This window comes from Panulirus ornatus, chromosome 21 (assembly GCF_036320965.1).
Source record: "Panulirus ornatus isolate Po-2019 chromosome 21, ASM3632096v1, whole genome shotgun sequence".
Classification (NCBI taxonomy): domain Eukaryota; kingdom Metazoa; phylum Arthropoda; class Malacostraca; order Decapoda; family Palinuridae; genus Panulirus; species Panulirus ornatus.
Window position 1 is genome coordinate 23,238,306 of NC_092244.1, and position 20,292 is coordinate 23,258,597.

The following is a 20,292-nucleotide window of genomic DNA, read 5'->3' on the forward strand; positions in this document are numbered from 1 at the left end:
ATCAATTGAAAGTTTCGATAGAGATGACGTACATCATTATTGTGTCAATATTCCACAGGCATAGAAAGAAAGATCATGATCACACATTCTACCTCTGGAAACACGCCTCCATCTGATGTGTTTACCCTTTCAGTTTTGATGCACGCAACCGGTTATAGTGATGGGTGATTTGAATGCAAAGGTGAGTAATGTGGCAGTTGAGGGAATAATTGGTATGCATGGGGTGTTCAGTGTTGTAAATGGAAATGGTGAAGAGCTTGTAGATTTATGTGCTGAAAAAGGACTGATGATTGGGAATACCTGGTTTAAAAAGCGAGATATACATAAGTATACTTATGTAAGTAGGAGAGATGGCCAGAGAGCGTTATTGGATTACGTGTTAATTGACAGGCGTGCGAAAGAGAGACTTTTGGATGTCAATGTGCTGAGAGGTGCAACTGGAGGGATGTCTGATCATTATCTTGTGGAGGCTAAGGTGAAGATTTGTATGGGTTTTCAGAAAAGAAGAGTGAATGTTGGGGTGAAGAAGGTGGTGAGAGTAAGTGAGCTTGGGAAGGAGACCTGTGTGAAGAGACTGTGTACAGAATGGAAAAAGGTGAGAACAATGGAAGTAAGGGGAGTGGGGGAGGAATGGGATGTATTTAGGGAATCAGTGATGGATTGCGCAAAAGATGCTTGTGGCATGAGAAGAGTGGGAGGTGGGCTGTTTAGAAAGGGTAGTGAGTGGTGGGATGAAGAAGTAAGAGTATTAGTGAAAGAGAAGAGAGAGGCATTTGGACGATTTTTGCAGGGAAAAAATGCAATTGAGTGGGAGAAGTATAAAAGAAAGAGACAGGAGGTCAAGAGAAAGGTGCAAGAGGTGAAAAAAAGGGCAAATGAGAGTTGGGGTGAGAGACTATCAGTAAATTTTAGGGAGAATAAAAAGATGTTCTGGAAGGAGGTAAATAGGGTGCGTAAGACAAGGGAGCAAATGGGAACTTCAGTGAAGGGCGTAAATGGGGAGGTGATAACAAGTAGTGGTGATGTGAGAGGGAGATGGAATGAGTATTTTGAAGGTTTGTTGAATGTGTCTGATGACAGAGTGGCAGATATAGGGTGTTTGGGTCGAGGTGATGTGCAAAGTGAGAGGGTTAGGGAAAATGATTTGGTAAACAGAGAAGAGGTAGTAAAAGCTTTGCGGAAGATGAAAGCCGGCAAGGCAGCAGGTTTGGATGGTATTGCAGTGGAATTTATTAAAAAAGGGGGTGACTGTATTGTTGACTGGTTGGTAAGGTTATTTAATGTATGTATGACTCATGGTGAGGTGCCTGAGGATTGGCGGAATGCGTGCATAGTGCCATTGTACAAAGGCAAAGGGGATAAGAGTGAGTGCTCAAATTACAGAGGTATAAGTTTGTTGAGTATTCCTGGTAAATTAATGGGAGGGTATTGATTGAGAGGGTGAAGGCATGTACAGAGCATCAGATTGGGGAAGAGCAGTGTGGTTTCAGAAGTGGTAGAGGATGTGTGGATCAGGTGTTTGCTTTGAAGAATGTATGTGAGAAATACTTAGAAAAGCAAATGGATTTGTATGTAGCATTTATGGATCTGGAGAAGGCATATGATAGAGTTGATAGAGATGCTCTGTGGAAGGTATTAAGAATATATGGTGTGGGAGGCAAGTTGTTAGAAGCAGTGAAAAGTTTTTATCGAGGATGTAAGGCATGTGTACGTGTAGGAAGAGAGGAAAGTGATTGGTTCTCAGTGAATGTAGGTTTGCGGCAGGGGTGTGTGATGTCTCCATGGTTGTTTAATTTGTTTATGGATGGGGTTGTTAGGGAGGTAAATGCAAGAGTCCTGGAAAGAGGGGCAAGTATGAAGTCTGTTGGGGATGAGAGAGCTTGGGAAGTGAGTCAGTTGTTGTTCGCTGATGATACAGCGCTGGTGGCGGATTCATGTGAGAAACTGCAGAAGCTGGTGACGGAGTTTGGTAAAGTGTGTGGAAGAAGAAAGTTAAGAGTAAATGTGAATAAGAGCAAGGTTATTAGGTACAGTAGGGTTGAGGGTCAAGTCAATTGGGAGGTGAGTTTGAATGGAGAAAAACTGGAGGAAGTGAAGTGTTTTAGATATCTGGGAGTGGATCTGTCAGCGGATGGAACCATGGAAGCGGAAGTGGATCATAGGGTGGGGGAGGGGGCGAAAATTTTGGGAGCCTTGAAAAATGTGTGGAAGTCGAGAACATTATCCCGGAAAGCAAAAATGGGTATGTTTGAAGGAATAGTGGTTCCAACAATGTTGTATGGTTGCGAGGCGTGGGCTATGGATAGAGTTGTGCGCAGGAGGATGGATGTGCTGGAAATGAGATGTTTGAGGACAATGTGTGGTGTGAGGTGGTTTGATCGAGTAAGTAACGTAAGGGTAAGAGAGATGTGTGGAAATAAAAAGAGCGTGGTTGAGAGAGCAGAAGAGGGTGTTTTGAAATGGTTTTGGGCACATGGAGAGAATGAGTGAGGAAAGATTGACCAAGAGGATATATGTGTCGGAGGTGGAGGGAACGAGGAGAAGAGGGAGACCAAATTGGAGGTGGAAAGATGGAGTGAAAAGGATTTTGTGTGATCGGGGCCTGAACATGCAGGAGGGTGAAAGGAGGGCAAGAAATAGAGTGAATTGGAGCGATGTGGTATACAGGGGTTGACGTGCTGTCAGTGGATTGAATCAAGGCATGTGAAGCGTCTGGGGTAAACCATGGAAAGCTGTGTAGGTATGTATATTAGCGTGTGTGGACGTGTGTATGTACATGTGTATGGGGGGGGGGGGGTTGGGCCATTTCTTTCGTCTGTTTCCTTGCGCTACCTCGCAAACGCGGGAGACAGCGACAAAGTATAAAAAAAAAAAAAAAAAAACATACATATACATACACAGACAAATACATATATACACATGTACATATTTATACTTGCTGCCCTCAGCCATTCCCATCGCCACCCCGCCACACATGAAATGGCAACCAACTCCACCCACACGTGCGCGATGTAGCACTAGGAAAAGACAACAAAGGACACATTCGTTCAGACTCAGTCTCTAGTTGTCATGTGTAATGCACCGAAACCACACCTCTCCACATCTAGGCCGCACAAAACTTTCCATGGTTTACCCCACACACTTCACATGCCCTGGTCCAATCCATTGACAGCACGTCCACCCAGATATACCACATCGTTCCAATTCACTCTGTTTCTTGCTCGCCTTTCACCCTCCTGCATGTTCAGGCCCCGATCACTCAAATTTTTTTCACTCCATCCCTCCACCTCCAATTTGGTCTCCCACTTCTCCTCGATCCCTTCACCTCTGACACATATATCCTCTTGGTCAATCTTTCCTCACTCATTCTCTTCAGTTGAGCAAATCATTTCAATACATCCTCTTCTGCTCTCTTAACCACACTCTTTTTCTTACCACACTTCTCTCTTACCTTTTCATTACTTACTCGATCAAACCACCTCACACCACTTATTGTCCTCAAACATCTCATTTCCAACACATCCACCCTCCTCCTCACAACCCAATCTATAGCCCATGCCTCGCAACCATATAACATTGTTGGAACCACTATTCCTTCAAACATGCCCATTATTGCTTTTCGAGATAATGTTTTCACCTTCCACACATTCTTCAACGCTCCCATGTTTCCAGCCGCTGTTAGATCCACTCCCAGATATCGAAAACACTTCACTCCCTACAGTTTTTCTCCATTCAAACTTACCTCCCAGTTGACTTGTCCTTCAACCCTACTGTACCTAATAACCTTGCTCTTATATATATTTACTCTCAGCTTTTATCTTTTACATACTTTACCAAACTCAGTCACCAGCTTCTGCAGTTCTCACCCGAATCAGCCACCAGTGCTGCATCATCACCGAACAACAAATGACTCACTTCCCCAGCCCTCTCATCCACAATAGACTGTGCACTTGCCCCTCTCTTCAAAACTCTTGCATTCACCTCCCTAACAACCCCATCCATAAACAAATTAAACAACCATGGAGACATCACACACCCCTGTCGCAAACTGACATTCCTGGGAACCAATCACTTTCCTCTCTTCCTACTCGCACACATGCTTTACATCCTCGATAGAAACTTTTCACTGCTTCTAGCAACTTTCCTCACACACCATATACTCTTAATACCTTCCACAGAGCATCTCTATCAACTCTATCATATGCCTTCTCCAGATCCATAAATGCTACATACAAATCCATTTATTTTTCTAAGTATTTCTCACAGGCATTATTCAAAGCAAACACCTGATCCACACATCCTCTACAACTTCTGAAACCACACTGCTCTTCCCCAGTCTGATGCTCTGTACTTGCCTTCACCCTTTCAGTCAATACTATGCATGCATTCCGCCAATCCTCAGGTACTTCACCATGAGCTATACATACATTAACTATCCTCACCAACCAGTCAACAATTCAGTCACTCCCCTTTTTTAATAAATTCCACTGCATACCATCCAAACCCATCGCCTTGCTGGCTTTCATCTTCCACAAAGCTTTCACTGCCTCTTCTCTGTTTACCAAACCATTCTCCCTAACCCTCTCGCTTCGCACACCACCTCAACCAAAACAACCTATCATCTAACACATTCAACAAACCTTCAAAATACTCACTCCATCTCCTTCCCACATTCACCACTACTTGTTATTACCTCCCCATTAACCGCCTTCACCAATGTTCCCATTTGTTCTCTTGTCTTACCTCCTTCCAAAACATCTTTTTATTCTCCCTATGATTTAATGATACTCTCAACCCAACTCTCATTTGCCCTCTTTTTCACCTCTTGCACCTTTCTCTTGCCCTCCTGCCTCTTTCTTTTACACATCTCCCAGACTAAAAACAATAGCTAGATGTGTGCCAAACGATTTTGGATTTGTTATGCATCCATCTTGAAAAAAAAAAACTGCTCTACCCCTCCAATTATCGCCCCACTGCTCTCCTTCTACCCCCAAAGTCTGGAACTCTCTTAAGCTCTCATTTTCTTAGAATCTCATTCCCTTCTTTCATATCAACAGCTTGGATTTTGCAATGTAATGTCTAAAGGAAATTTTCTTTATTGTGTGACCAACCTCTGGTCCTTCTCTCTCAGGGATTTTGGTGAAATTCATGTAGTATCCCTCGAGATTTCGACAGTGTGTGGCATATATCTTTTCTTTGTAAACTCCCTTATTTTGGTTTCTATGCCTCTCTGTGACGTCTAGTGCAAACACCTTCCTCCCTGGCCATTCCATGGTAGTATCTGTAGATGGAGCCACTTTCACCTCATATCTCCATCAATACTGGTGTTCCTTGGAGTTCTTTCTTATCGCTTCATTTTTATTTCAATAAAATCTCTTCTACTTCTAACCCGATTTACTCCCATGCTGATGATTCCCTATATCTACCTCAACTCATTTTCCTAAAAGTACTAAGAACAAATGGGAAAGAATGTAACACAGTTGGCACCGTAACAGGAACATCCAGCACCATACATTGAACTATTGGCACCGTATGTAATACAGGCCCATACCTAGAACAACCAGGACCCTACCTAGAACAACTGGCATCCTTCGTAAAAGAACTCCCACCTGGTCTTGCCTAAATAGTTAATACCTTATCAAGAACATTTGGCACCTTATTCAGAACAACTGGCACCATACATGGAACAACCAACATTGTACCCAAAACGATCAGCTTGTACCTGAACATTCATCATCATACCTAAAATAAAAGGCACTAACAATAGGCAAAACAACTAGTACCATACCAGTAACAGCCAGCACCTTATCTACAACAGTTGCCGCAGTATTTGGAATAACTGGCACCATTTCTGGATCAATAGTATCATATCTAAAACAGGCAGCACATTATCCAGAAAAACAGCACCATACCTAAAACAGAAGCCACAGTACTTACAACAGCCATCACCACATCTTGCACTATAGGCAATGTACCTGGAACAACTGGCATTGCACTCTAAACGATTGGCATGTACCCAGAACAACTGGTACCATACTAAGAGCAACAGGCACCGTACCTAGAACAGACAGAATTATGCATTAACTAGAATAGGTGGCGTGTTAGCAGAACAATAACACAGTATGTAGAATAAAGGGCACAATACCTAGAGCTATCAACACCGTGCTTCATTGAAGAACTGGCATCTTACAGAGAACCACCAAATCCATGCCTAATCCACCTGTTAGTATACCTAAAACTGCTGGAATCGTACCTCGAACAGCCAGTACTGTGACCAGAACAGGCAGCATCTTTCTTAAAGTAACTGTTGCTTAGAACAAAAAGCACCCTTGCATGAATTCACTTCCACTGACATCAAAGCTTTTTGACCATAAAGTGAATCTTTTTTTCTAGTTCAAGTATTGTCTGTGATCTGACCAGCCACCTAAATGTTAACTACCAGTTCCAAGCTTGTTAATTCCTTAATTTGTTCATCTTTTGCAGCACATCAACTGTACTTTGCAAATAAAATGGCATCGCAGTGAAAAATGCCTGAAGTTCTGAACCAGCAATGTGTAGTTTCAGGTTGAATGACAGACAAGGGAAAGTTTTCAGAGCCACCACTCCTCCCTACTAATGGCACTAGTGGATGGCTCTGAAGTAGTCATTCTACTGGGCAAAACGCCATTAACAGTGAAGTACAAATACCAAACACAAAAATCAATTTCATTTGGGTAGCTAACTGGACAAAGACATAACAAAGAGTCTTTGTATGTTGATTTCTTTTGAATATCCCTGTCAGTAAAATTAATCTTTATTTGTATGTATATTTAGATTAGATTTCCAAGGGCGATATGAGCCCTCCCATTTGTCGTTTGTAGAAAGAAAAGATGTATAACTGTTAGGAGGGTACCATATGGTGTCACTATCTGAACTCAGCAATTGCAGCAGCTGTAGGTACACAAGGTGTACAGTTGCAAGATCAGGTGGGATTGCAGATTAAAACCCTAGTTACTTTGCAACTTGAGCAGTAGGAACAGATTCTGAATTAGCACAGAATGCAAATGGAATGAATGACACAGCAACAGTTCACCTTGCAGGAGGAGTGGAAAGACCTGGAAATGCAGCAGCTGGACCATCTTCTGTATGACATTCAGCTTTGAATGCATTCTCTATTCTCATGGAGTCTTGTTACAGCTACTAAATTGTGGTTTATGTACAGATTTTATGTATAGCAAATATTGGCCTGGGTAGGAAACAGCAATATACAATCTTTATTTTTGATGAAGAATATTTTTCTACTTAGGGAAAGAGCACCTGCAAGTGGTCTAATCTCTAGCTCTAGCAAGAAACCTTGTAAGGATTTCCTGTATTTGTTGTTTATTCTTCCTCATGGTACTAGAATATGGTCATCCAGCACAACATTTTTCTCAAAAGCCCCTCACTCCATAGAAAATCCAGAGTGTGGTACTAACATGAATTGTCATATGTGTAGGCTGTAGTTACATGATAATGATTTTTTTTTCAGTTTTTACTTGTACCTTACACTTTTGAAATAAGAGTGAGTAAAATATTACTCATATCATAGATACTGTGGAACCTCAATCTTCATCCTTAGGTAAGGAGCAGTTGGACGTAGTTCTGGACAGCATTCGGAAACAAGCTGATCATTGCTCAGGACTTCAGGGCTTCCTTGTATTTCATTCCTTTGGTGGAGGCACTGGGTCAGGCTTTGGATCACTTTTGATGGAACATCTCTCCCTTGATCATGGCAAAAAGTCTAAACTCTGCTTCTCCATCTACCCTGCCCCACAGGTATAATCAATATTAATTGAATTTTAGTACATCAAGGTATGCCTGAGTCCTTACATCATATTTCACAGTTATATCCTATACAACTATCTCAGTCACTCACTGGTGCTTCCTGACCATCACTTGTTCTTGTGAACATATGCCATCAGTGTAAATTTACTTACTTATGGAAAATATATGGGTAGAAGCTATGCATGTTGTTTCCTCAATGCAAAATTGTGGAAAATATGCAATCTTATATCTTCATTTTTTGTACTGAAGGAACTCATATTAATTGTTTTTGCTTAGGAAGATGTCTGTAGTGTTGAGAGGAGCTTTAACAATGAAGAAGTCCCTGACCTACCCTTATACACTTATTTTATAAACAAAATAAAATTTGAGGTTAATTAGATATAAAAAACCTATCTTAACATACCCTAACATAACCATATCCAACATGATCCCATATTAGGGCGCTTTGCCCCTTGGACCTAACTGTTAACCAGTTGGTTTCACCTTCTGGATTCCCAGCTTAACAATTCTCACCCCATCTGTGACACAAGATTCCTAATGCAATTTAAGATTAAAACTGCATTGAAATGGTTGATTATGGTGGAAACTGTGGAAATTAAAGAGGAATAAGTTTCCTTAACATAGTTGGAAAGGTGTATGGTTGGTTCATGATTGATCATGTTTAAATGATTACTGGACATCCTATTGGCAAAAAACAAATAAGGTTTAGGAAGGGAGGAAAGGGTGATCTGGTTTTAGTGAAAAAGGAGGTGTACGCAATGTTAATTGGTTTAAAAAAAGCTTATACAAAGATGTAAACATTTTTTTGCAAACTTATGATATGGAAGACTTCTGAATGCTTTTCAGAGCTTTAATAATGAAAGTAGTGGATGTATGAGCAAGTGGTGGTATGACTGAATGGTTTGAAATCAATATGTCAGTGTATCAAGTTTATGTGATTTCACATGGCTGTTTAGTGATTTTTGTGGATGGTTATCATTTGAGATGATATTGGCTTGGGATTATTGTTCAGTGGTACTGGTACTCACCCATAGAGAAACAAAATAGAAGTTGCCCCAGTTGGTTTTGATGCTGTGTTGTCCACTGAATCACAGGAAGAGCTGGAATGAATGGTGCGCCAGTTTGGTAATGTATATAGGATGATGCTGAAAGTATATGAGATTAAAAGTAAGGTACTAGCTTCTTAAACAAATGGAAGAGTAGAATCTAGCATCAGTCTTCATGGTGAAGACCTTAAAGTTGTAGATGTACTTAGATATTTAGGAGTAAAGTTCCTTAAGGATGGAATTGAGAAAACGGAAATTGGAAATTGAATGAGGCAAGGAGAAAGATTCAGAGTTGCACTGAAGATGCTAGTAATGGACAATATTTAGATTTAGAATGTCTAAGAAGCTTGCATGATGTAGTACTCGTCCCAGCTCTAATGTATGGATGTGAAACCTGAGTGATTACAGATTAGAATAGGTCAAAATTAAAAGTAGTAGAGATGGATAACTTGCTTATACATACTTGGAATTAAGAGGATAAATACAATAAAGAATGAAGTTGTGAAATGGTATGGAAGTAGAAAGACACATGGGTGAAAATCACTTAGATGCCAGGTTGGGTATGAGGATGTGAGGACCAGGTGTTTACTTTAAAGAATTTTTGAGTTATGCTTGGAAAAAGAGAGTGAATCATATGTGACTATTATACATGTGGACAAAGTTTTTGGAGTTGACACAGAGGCCTTGTGGAAGGTGCTACAAATTTATGGGGTAAATGGAAAGTTACCAAAGGCAGTGGCAATAAAGCATGTATGTATATAGGAAGGGAGGAAGGCAGGTTGTTCCTGAAAAAGGTTAGTCTTCATCAAAGATGTATGATGTCACCATAGTTGTTTTTTCTGTATGTGTTGAAAATGAAATGCCTGAAGACAATATGTGGTGTGAAGCAGGTTGATCATGTAAGAAATGACAGGGTAAAAGATAGGTGTGGTGATAAGTGTTCTATGAATGAAGAAGTTGACCAGGACCTTCTCCAATGGTTTAGACATATGAAAGAATTATCAAATAAAGACTTACTTAAAGGTTCTTTGTATCAGAAGTAGGAGGATGGGATCAAGAATGAGATGGGTGGATGGGTCTAAATTTAATGGAAGGTGAAATATGTGCATCGCGTAGAATGACTTGGATTGATGTACATGAATGATGTGCTGTCAACAGGCTGAACAAATGCATGTGAAAGGTCAAAGTACACCATAAAATAATGTGTAATGTTTAGGGCTTGGCTGTGGATGTCAGTACACTATATATATAACAGCTCCTGTTTGTAATACTACCTCTTCTAGGCAGGAAGAAGTTGGTTACATAAAAAGGTAGTGCTAGGTTTAAGATTGATCGTGAACTTTCAGGTGCTCTGTAACATTATGTAGTGGTGATTTTGATAACATAACAGTTTCTCAATAATATCCTCAGGTCTCGACAGCAGTGGTTGAACCATACAATTCAATTTTGTTTACTCATACAACATTGGAACATGCTGACGTTACATTTATGGTCGACAATGAAGCCATCTATGACCTTTGTCACAAGGAACTCCATATCAACCGTCCCACCTATACCAACCTTAACCGCATGATTGGCCAGGTGGTTTCCAGGTATGTCAAGAATTGGGGAAACTTAAAAACATGAGAATATACTGATTGTTTTGTACAAAAGGAGAAGAGGATGTGACAACAGTAAAACATTTCAGAACATTAAAGGAATAAAGACTTTGTAAAAAAAAAGTTAAAGGTATGTACAGAGGCTGGAGGAAAGTTGAAAATAACTGCTGATTAGAGACATGAAAGATGAAGAGAAGATAAGATGTGGTTACTGGTAAGTTAAAGTGAGAGGAGTAACAGAGGAAAGGAGGTGAGTCCAGGGAGAAGTGGTAAAGGGAGACAAAATAAAGCAAGGTGAAATAAGAAAAGACATGGTATGAGTGAAAAAACATTGAAGTAAGGTATGGGGTATAAAAGGAATTGGTAATGCAAGAGATTAGAGGAGGCAAGATAAATGGGGGTAATGAAAACGAGATACAGGGAAATGAGGGGATAGAATTTAACTTTCTCAAGTGATTCCGAATATCCATTTTATGTCAATGAATAGAAGTGATAAACAGGAGGATGCAAAGACTCTGCATAGGAAAGTTACTTTTGAAATCATTCACCAGATACAGTTTGACATGCATTAGTCATTTTCCTTTCAACTGTGTCATCTCTGTTCCAAAGAAAGAGGGTTTTTTTTTTAGAAGTATTGTAATAGTTATAATAAAAATGATCAGGGCATTATTCACAAAATACTTATAATCATTTTTCATGTAAAATCCATTATCACTAAATAACAGGCATGTCTTAAAGATTATTGTGAGAGCTTCTTAACATTCACTAAATTATATAACAGTTGTAGATTTTAGTACTGAATATTTGTTTTTATACAATACAGTATTAGGCAATGAGAATGATTTATTTGTGTTTAACCAGTCATCTCACACTGTATATCTTGACCTTATCTATTTAGATCTGGCTGAAATGAAGTTTTAAAGATGTGCATGCCCCATCATCTGAAAGTGACTTTATTTCATGTTAGAAGGGTGCACTGGGAAGGAATATTTTGGCATCGTTTTTAGTTCAACTATTTGTCTAACCTACTTGCTGCATCTAACTTTACATCTCAGAGAGCATATTTTCGGGGAATGGCCTCGATAGAATAGCTTCTAGGCTGCCCTATCCAAATACACCTCCATAGTGTACTCCTTCCCTCTCATACTCCCTCTACCAAGTGTATTGTCTCACTTTCCCATTGCAGAATGCTAGATGTCTTCCCTGCATTCCATTTCCTTGCCTCACTTCTCTACCATCTATAGCCATACATCTTCACATGATCAAATCACTTTAAGGTGTTTCTTTCTGTCTATTCTCAGACACCACACCTCATATCTCCCTCTTTTTCAGTCACTCCACACCTCTTATATACTCAGAATTATGTAACCCATCCCACCTACAGAACACTGGAGGCACTCCTCAGATAGATCATTTCAACAACCTAATTCCTAGAACTGTCTCCACAGTTTGATATCTACATTTCACACCTGTAGGTTAAGGTTGATAGGACCATACTGTACATTAGCCCTTTTTCACATTCATGGTCACCTTTTGTCCATTTCCTAATTCACAAAATTCTAATCTTCTTTCCTTCTCGAAAACCTTTTTCCTCCTCTTCTCTTTCCATTGTCCTTTGTTTACATTATGCTGGTCCGAAATACTTAAGCTCTCTCTATTCTAGCAGTTCACCTTCCATCTTAACCTTTCTCTTTTGTTCACTAGATCTAGTGATATATATGACATTATAATTCATTCCACTTCACTCTTCTTCATTTCAAAAACCATTTTGTTACTGTCATTGGCATTCATCTTCATCTGCCATCTTCTTTTGTATATATTAGTATTAACTCCACCATTCCTGATTTCCTTGTGTGAATAAGGTATATACAACCACTGCAATGACTCTTACACCTCCCCAACCTAAGTCTGTTGTATTAAAGTGAAACATGGACTCCCACTATTTTAAGAATACTTCTTACTTTCTCACTTTACATACAAGTAAGACCAGTATGTCCATTCTCACCACCCCAATGCACACAATGCTTCTGTAGTACCCAAACCCCTGTCATTTCTCTAGCATTTCTTCAGTGGTCTACCTCTCTTCCTGGTCCCCTCTAATATACTACAGAATATCTTTCTAACTAAACTATCGTTAGCCATATGCTTTACATGGCCACGCAAGTTACTTAACAAAAGTCTTTCATCCTTGCACCTTTATAATTATTTCTTCACACCACACATCTTTCTATCATCTGCATTTATTTCATAATAATTCCAACTGTATTACAAACGGTATCTATTTCTGTTACTCATGTCATCTTTTTTTCCCCATGGCCTATATTGCATACATTTTGGTTTCACATGCATAAAACAGTGTTGGAACAAATATATACCCCTTCAGCTTCTCACAACCACCCTTACTTGATTAAACATTTAATCTCATCCAACCACAATATTTTATTTTTTGAGACCAGTCACGGACAAAAATCCACATCAAGGCCGGACCTTAATTGAAAGATGGAGGGTTAATAGAAAAGGGTTGAAAGAAAAGACAAGGAAAAGTATTTATGAATTTTCGAGGAAGTGAAAAACCTGCCTTTTAAGATGTGTCATGTCATTTATTGGGAAAGACATCAGAGGATAGAGAGTTTCAAAGTTTCGAGGTGTAGGGATAGCATTAGTTATCAACGGCCCACCCTTGAGTTGCCAATGGCTGCATTGTAATCACGTTACAAAGCAGTTTGCTAAGTATTATATGGTCTAGGTCTAGAATGATGTAGGTAAAACTGAAAGTGGATGATGAAAGGTGGGTGATTATTGGTATTTACACACTTGGCCATGAGAAGAAAGATCATGAGAAACAAGTGTTTTGGGAGCAGCTGATTGATTGAGTCAGCAGTTTTGGTGCATGAGATGGGGTGATTTAAAAGCATCGGCAGTTAAGGGTATAATTGATTCACACGGGGATTTCAGTGTTATGAATTGAAATGGTGAAGGGCCTGTGGAGTTGCGTTCCAAAATAAGACTGGTGATTGGATATACTTGTTTAAAAAGAGAGATATACACAGGTACATGTGTGGTATGTGAGCAGGAAAGATAATCATTGGGCATTATTTTGTATTACTGATAGGCACGTAAAAAAGACTTTTGGATGCAAATGTTCTGAGGGGCAGCTGGTGGGATATCTAATCATTGTGGAGGCAAGGGTGAAGATTTGTAGAGGTTTTTGTTGGAAAGAAGAGACTAGTAAGCGTAAGTAAGCTTGGAAAGGAGACTTGAGTGAAGAAATACAAGCAGAAATTGATTGTAGAATGGCAAAAGGTGAGAGCACATGAAGTTGAGGGGAATGGATGAGGGAATGGCAAAAGGTGAGAGCAAATGAAGTTGAGGGGAGTGGTTGAGGGATGAGAGGTAATTAGGAAAGCAGTGACGGCATGTGCAAGAGATGCATGTGGCACACAAAAGGTGGGAGGTGGGCAGATTAGAAAGGGTAGTGAGTTGTGGGATAAAGTAAAGTTGCTAGTGAAAGAGAAAAGACAGGCATTTGGGTGGTACTTACAGGGAAGGAGTGCAAATGATTGGGAGATGTAAAAGAGAAAGCAACAGGAGGTCAAGAGGAAGATGCAGAGGTTTAAAAAGAGGGCAAATAATAGTTAGGGGGAGAGAGTATTATTAAACTTTAGGGAGAATAAAAAGATGTTTTGGAAGGAGGTAAATGATTTGCAAAAGACAAGAGAACAAATGGGGACATCGGTTAAGGAGGCAAAAGGGGGAATGATAACAGGTACTGATGGAATAAGGAGATGGAAATGAGGATTTTGAAGGAGTGAGTATTTTGAAGGAATGTTGAATGTGTTTGGAGATAGAGTGACAGGCGTAGGGTGTTTTAGTCGGGGTGGTATGTGAAGTGAGAAAGTCATGGAGAGTGGCTTGGTGAAAAGAAAATAGGTGGTGAAAGCCTTGTGTAAGATGAAATACGGAAAGGTGGCTGGAGTGGATAGTATTGCTGTTGAATTTATTAAGAAAGTTATTTATTATTAATTTATTTTGCTTTGTCGCTGTCTCCCGCGTTAGCGAGGTAGCGCAAGGAAACAGACGAAAGAATGGCCCAACCCACCCACATACACATGTATATACATATGTACACGTCCACACACGCAAATATACATACCTATACATTTCAATGTACGCATATATATACACACACAGACATATACACATGTACATAATTCATACTGTCTGCTTTTATTTATTCCCATCGCCACCCCGCCACACATGGAATAACATCCCCCTCCTCCCTCATGTGTGCGAGGTAGCGCTAGGAAAAGACAACAAAGGCCCCATTCGTTCACACTCAGTCTCTTGCTGTCATGTGATAATACACCGAAACCGCAGCTCCCTTTCCACATCCAGGCCCCACACAACTTTCCATGGTTTACCCCAGACGCTTCACATGCCCTGGTTTAATCCATTGACAGCACGTCGACCCCGGTATACCGCATCGTTCCAATTCACTCTATTCCTTGCACGCCTTTCACCCTCCTGCATGTTCATGCCCCGATCACTCAAAATCTTTTTCACTCCATCTTATTAAGAAAGTAGGTGACTGTATTGTTGATTGGTTGATAAGAAAATTCAGTATAAGTGTGGATCATGGTGAAGTGCACGAGGATTGGGAGAATGCATGTAAAGTACCCTTGTATGAAAGTAAATGGGATAAAAGCAAATGTTCAAACTACAGAGGTATAAGTTTGTTGAGTATACCTGGTAAGTTGTATGGGAGGGTATTGATTACGAGGGTGAAGGCATGTCCTGAGCATCAGACTGGGGAGGAGCATTGAGGTTTCAGAAGTGGTAGAGGATGTGTGGATCAAATTTTTGTTTTGGAGAATGTGTGTGAGAAATACTTAGAACTGATGGATTTGTATGTGGCATTTTTAGATCTGCAGAAGGCATACGTTAGGGTTAATAGAGATGCTTTGTTGGAAGGTCTTAATAATATTTGGTGTAGGAGATAAGCTGCTAGAAGCAGTGAGAAGTTTTTATGAAGGGTGTAAGGCATATATATGAGTAGGAAGAGAGGAGAGTGAATGGTTCCCAATGATAGCTATACTACAGTAGGGGTGTGTGATGTCACCATGGTTATTTGATTTGTTTATAGATAGACTGGTGAGGGAGGTAAATACAAGAGTCTCAGAGAGAGGGGTGAGTATGTAGTCTGTTCGAGATAAGAGGGCCTGGAAAGTGAGTCAGTTGTTGTTTGCTGATGATACAGTACTGATGCCTCATTAAAGTGAGAAACTGCTAAAGTTAGTGACTGACTTTGGAAGAGTGTTTGAAAGGAGAAAGTTGAGAGTAAATGTAAATGAAGGCAAGGTTATCAGGTTCAGCAGAGTTAAGGGACAAGTTAGTTAGGATGTAAGTTTGAATGGAGAAAGATTGGAGGAAGTGAAATGGGAGTGGATTTGGAAGTGAAAATGAGTCATAGGGTGGGGAAGGGGGCGAGGATTCTGGGAGTGATGAAGAATGTGAGGAAAGAGAGAACGTTATCTCGGAAGGCAGAAATAGGTATGTTTGAAGGAATAGTAGTTGCAACAATATCATATGGTTGTGAAGCATGGGCTATTGATAAGGTTGTGCAGAGAAGGATGGATGTGTTGGAAATGAAATGGTTGAGGACAATATGTGGTGTGAAGTGGTTTGATCAAGTATGTAATGAAATGGTTTAAGAGATGTGTGGTGATAAAAATATTGTGGTTGAAAGAACAGAAGAGGATGTGTTGAAATGGTCTGGAAATATGAAGAGAATGAGTAAGGAAAGGTTGATAAAGAGAATATATATGTCAGAAGTGGAGGGAACAAGGAGAACCAGGAGACCAAATTGGAGATAGAGAAATGAACTGAAAAATATTTTGAGCAATTGGGGCCTGAACATGCAGGAGGGTGGGAGGCGTGCATGGAATAAAGTGAATTGGAATGATGTAGTAATCTGGGGTCAGCATGATATCATTAGACTGAACCAGGGCATGTGAAATGTCCAGGGTATACCTGGATGTGAATAGGGATCTGTGGTTTTGGTGGGTGGATTGCACATGGCAGCTAGAGAATGTATATAAGCATACATGACCTTTCTTTGTGTGTATCCTGGCGCTACCTCACTGATCATGTGTGGGGGGAAGAGAAGATAATACATATGTTATCTTTTCTCTTTTCTTTCAAGCATTTGTGCATTTTCCTGTGGGACAGGGTGGCATCGGGAATGGATGAAGGCAAGCATAAATATGTACTTGTGTCTATATGTATGTGTATGTATAAAAGGGGAAGCAGGAGTCATGCGGGGAGTGCTCATCCTCCTTGAAGGCTCAGATTGGGGTGTCTAAATGTGTGTGGATGTAACCAAGATGAGAAAAAAGGAGAGATAGATAGTATGTTTGAGTATAGGAACCTGGATGTTTTGGCTCTGAGTGAAACAAAGCCCAAGGGTAAAGGGGAAGAGTGGTTTGGGAATCTGGAGTAAGTTAGGTTGGTGAGAAGACAAACACGGAAGGAACACTACCCAAGTAGAGTTGGAGTATGTGATGATGGTGAAGTAACTGCGTTGATATGGGTAATTGAAGTGGAGAGAAAGATGGTAATCATGTACCTTGCACTGGTCAAGAGAAAGACATGGAGACAAGTTTGGAGCACGATGTGTGTTGGCAGCTGATGCACGATATCGGTACAGATGGGATTGAATGCAAGTGCATAGTAGCAGTTGATATAATTGGTGTACATGGGGTGTTCAGTGTTTTAAATGTAAATGGTGGAGAACTTGTGGATGTATGTGCTGAAAAAGGGCAGGTGATTGGGAATACCTGGTTTGAATAGAGAGATATATATAAGTGTATGTATGTGAGTAGGTGATATGGCCAGAGAGCGTTATTAGATTACGTGTTAATTGATAGGCATGTAAAAGAGACTTTTAGATGTTAATGTTCTAAGAGGGGCAGCTGGAGGGATGTCTAATCACTTTCTTGTGGAGGCGAAGGTGAAGATTTGAAGAGGTTTTCTGAAAGAAGAGAGAATGTTGGGGAGAAGAGAGTGGTGAGAGTAAATGAGCTTGGAAAGGATACTTGTGTGAGGAAATACCGAGAGAGATTGAGTACAGAATGGCAAAAGGTGAGAGCAAACGACATAAGGGGAGTGGGGGAGGAATGGGATGTATTTAGGGAAGCAGTGATGGCTTGTGCAAAAGATACATGTGGCAGGAGAAAGGTGGGAGGTGGGCAGATTAGAAAGTGTAGTGAGTGGTGTGATGAAGAAATAAGATTGTTAGTGAAAGAGAAGAGAGAGACGTTTGGACAATTTTTGCAGGGAAATAGTGCAAATCACTGGGAGATGTATAAAAGAAAGCGGCAGGAGGTCAAGATAAAGGTGCAAGAGGTAAATAAGAGGGCAAATAAGAGTTGGGGTGAGAGAGTATCATTAGATTTTAGGGTGAATAAAAAGATGTTTTGGAAGGAGATAAATAACGTCAGTAAGGCAAGAGAACAAATGGGAACATCGGTGAAGGGGGCATGAGGAGAGGTAATAACAAAGAGCAATGAAGTGCGGAGATGGAGTGAATATTTTGAAGGTTTGTTAAATGTGTTTGATGATAGAGTGGCAGATATAGGTTGTTTTGTTCGAGGTGGTGTGCAAAGTGAGAGGGTCAGGGATAATGGTTTGGTAGACAGAGATGGTACTGCAGTAGAATTTATACAAAAAAAAGGGGGGGGGGGTGACTGTGTTGTTGATTGGTTGGTAAGGATATTCATTGTATGTATGGTTCATGGTGAAGTGCCTGAGGATTGGCAGAATTCATGCATAGTGCCACTTTACAATTGCAAAGGAGATAAAGGTGAATGTTCAGATTACTGCGCAATAGGTTTGTTGAGTATTACTGGGAAATTACATGGGAAGGTATTGATCGAGAGGGTAAAGGCATGTACAGAGCATCAGATTGGGGAAGATAAGTGTGGTTTCAGAAGTGGTAGAGGATGTGTGGATCAGGTATTTGCTTTGAAGAATATATGTGAGAAATACTTAGAAAAACAGATGTATTTATATGTAGGATTTATGGACCTGGAGAAGGCATATGATAGGGTTGATAGAGATGCTTTCTGGAAGGTTCAAAGAATATGTGGCATGGGAGGTAAGTTACTAGAAGTAGTGAAAAGTCTTTACCAAGGATGTAAGGCATGTGTATGAGTAGTAAGAGAGAAAAGTGATTGGTTCCCAGTGAATGTCAGTTTGTGGCAGGGATGCGTTATGTTTCCATGGTTGTTTAATTTGTTTATGGATGGGGTGGTTAGGGAGGTGAATGGAAGAGTTTTGGAGAGAAGAACAAGTGTGCATTCTAATGTGGATGAGAGGTCTTGGGAAGTGAGTCAGTTGTTCACTGATGATACAGTCCTAGTGGCTGATTCGGGTGAGAAACTGCAGAAGTTGGTGACTTAATTTGTATTTAGCATTTATGGATCTGGAGAAGGCATATGATAGGGTTAATAGATTATTTGTGGAAGGTATTAAGAGTATATGGTGTGGGAGGTAAGTTGCTAGAAGCAATGAAAAGTTTTTACCGAGGATGTAAGGCATGTGCACGAGTAGGAGGACAGGAAAGTGATTGGTTCCCTCCCAGTGAATGTCGGCTTGCGGCATTTCTTTGTGGATGGGATGCTTAGGGAGTTGAATGCAAGGGTTTTGGAAAGAGGAGCAAGTATACAGTCTGTTGTGGATTAGAGAGCTTAGAAAGTGAGTCAGTTGTTGTTCGCTGATGATACAGCACTGGCGGCTGATTCGGATGAAAAACTGCAGAAGTTGGTGACTGAGTTTGGTAAAATGTGTGAAAGAAGAAAGTTGAGAGTAAAAGTGAATAAGAATAATTTTATTAGGTTCAATAGGGTTGAGGGACTAGTTAATAGGGAGGTAAGTTTGAATGGAGAAAAACTGGCGGAAGTGAAATGTTTTAGATATCTGGGAGTGACTTCGCAGTGGATGGAACCATGGAAGTGGAAGTGAGTCACAGGAAGGGGGCGAAGGTTCTGGGAGCATTGAAGAATGTGTGGAAGGTGAGAACATTATCTCTAAGAGCAAAAATGGGTATGTTTGAAGGAATAGTGCATCCAACAATGTTGTAAGGTTGCGAGGCATCGGCTGTAGATAGTTTAGTGTGGAGGAGGGTGGTTGTGCTGGAAATGAGATGTTTGAGGATAGTATGTGGTGTGAGCTGGTTTTATCAAGTAAGTAATGAAAGGGTAAGAGAGATGTGTGGTAATAAAAAGGATGTGGTTGAGAGAGCAGAAGAGGGTGTGTTGAAACAATTTGGTCACTTGGATAGAATGAGTGAGGAAAGATTGACAAACAGGATATATGTGTCAGAGGTGGAGGGAACGAGGAGAAGTGGGAGACCAAATTGGAGGTGGAAAGATGGAGTGAAAATGATTTTAAGTGATCGGGGCCTGAACATGCAGGAGGGTGAAAGACGCGCAAGAAATAGAGTGAATTGGAACGATGTGGTATACTGGAGTTGATGTGCTGGCAATGGATTGAACAAGGGCATGTGAAGCGTCTGGGGTAAGCCATGGAAAGTTTTGTGGGGCCTGGATGTGGAAAGGGAGCTGTAGTTTCGGTACATTATACATGACAGCTAGAGACTTAGTGTGAATGAATTTGGCCTTTGTTGTCTTTTCCTAGCGCTACCTCGCGGGCATGCGGGGGGGAGGGGGTTGTTATTTCATGTGTGGCGGGGTGGCGATGGAAATGAATAAAGGCAGACAGTGTGAATTATGTACATGTGTATATATGTATATGTCTGTGTGAGTGTATATATGTATACGTTGAGA

General features: G+C 40.5%; 1 protein-coding gene across 4 annotated transcripts in view; it reads left to right on the plus strand.

The window, feature by feature from the left end:
* The window catches only part of LOC139756405 (tubulin alpha-3 chain-like), a 468,837-nt gene that overhangs the window by 249,936 nt on the left and 198,609 nt on the right, over positions 1-20,292 (plus strand). For all 4 annotated transcript variants that reach the window (XR_011714332.1, XM_071675831.1, XM_071675832.1 and 1 more), the window contains exons 4-5: positions 7,598-7,794; positions 10,260-10,441. Coding sequence is in view for 3 of the 4 variants with exons in the window: in XM_071675831.1 (XP_071531932.1) it covers positions 7,598-7,794; positions 10,260-10,441 (379 nt within the window). In the remaining variant the exon portion in view is untranslated. The remainder of the gene's footprint in view (positions 1-7,597; positions 7,795-10,259; positions 10,442-20,292) is intronic.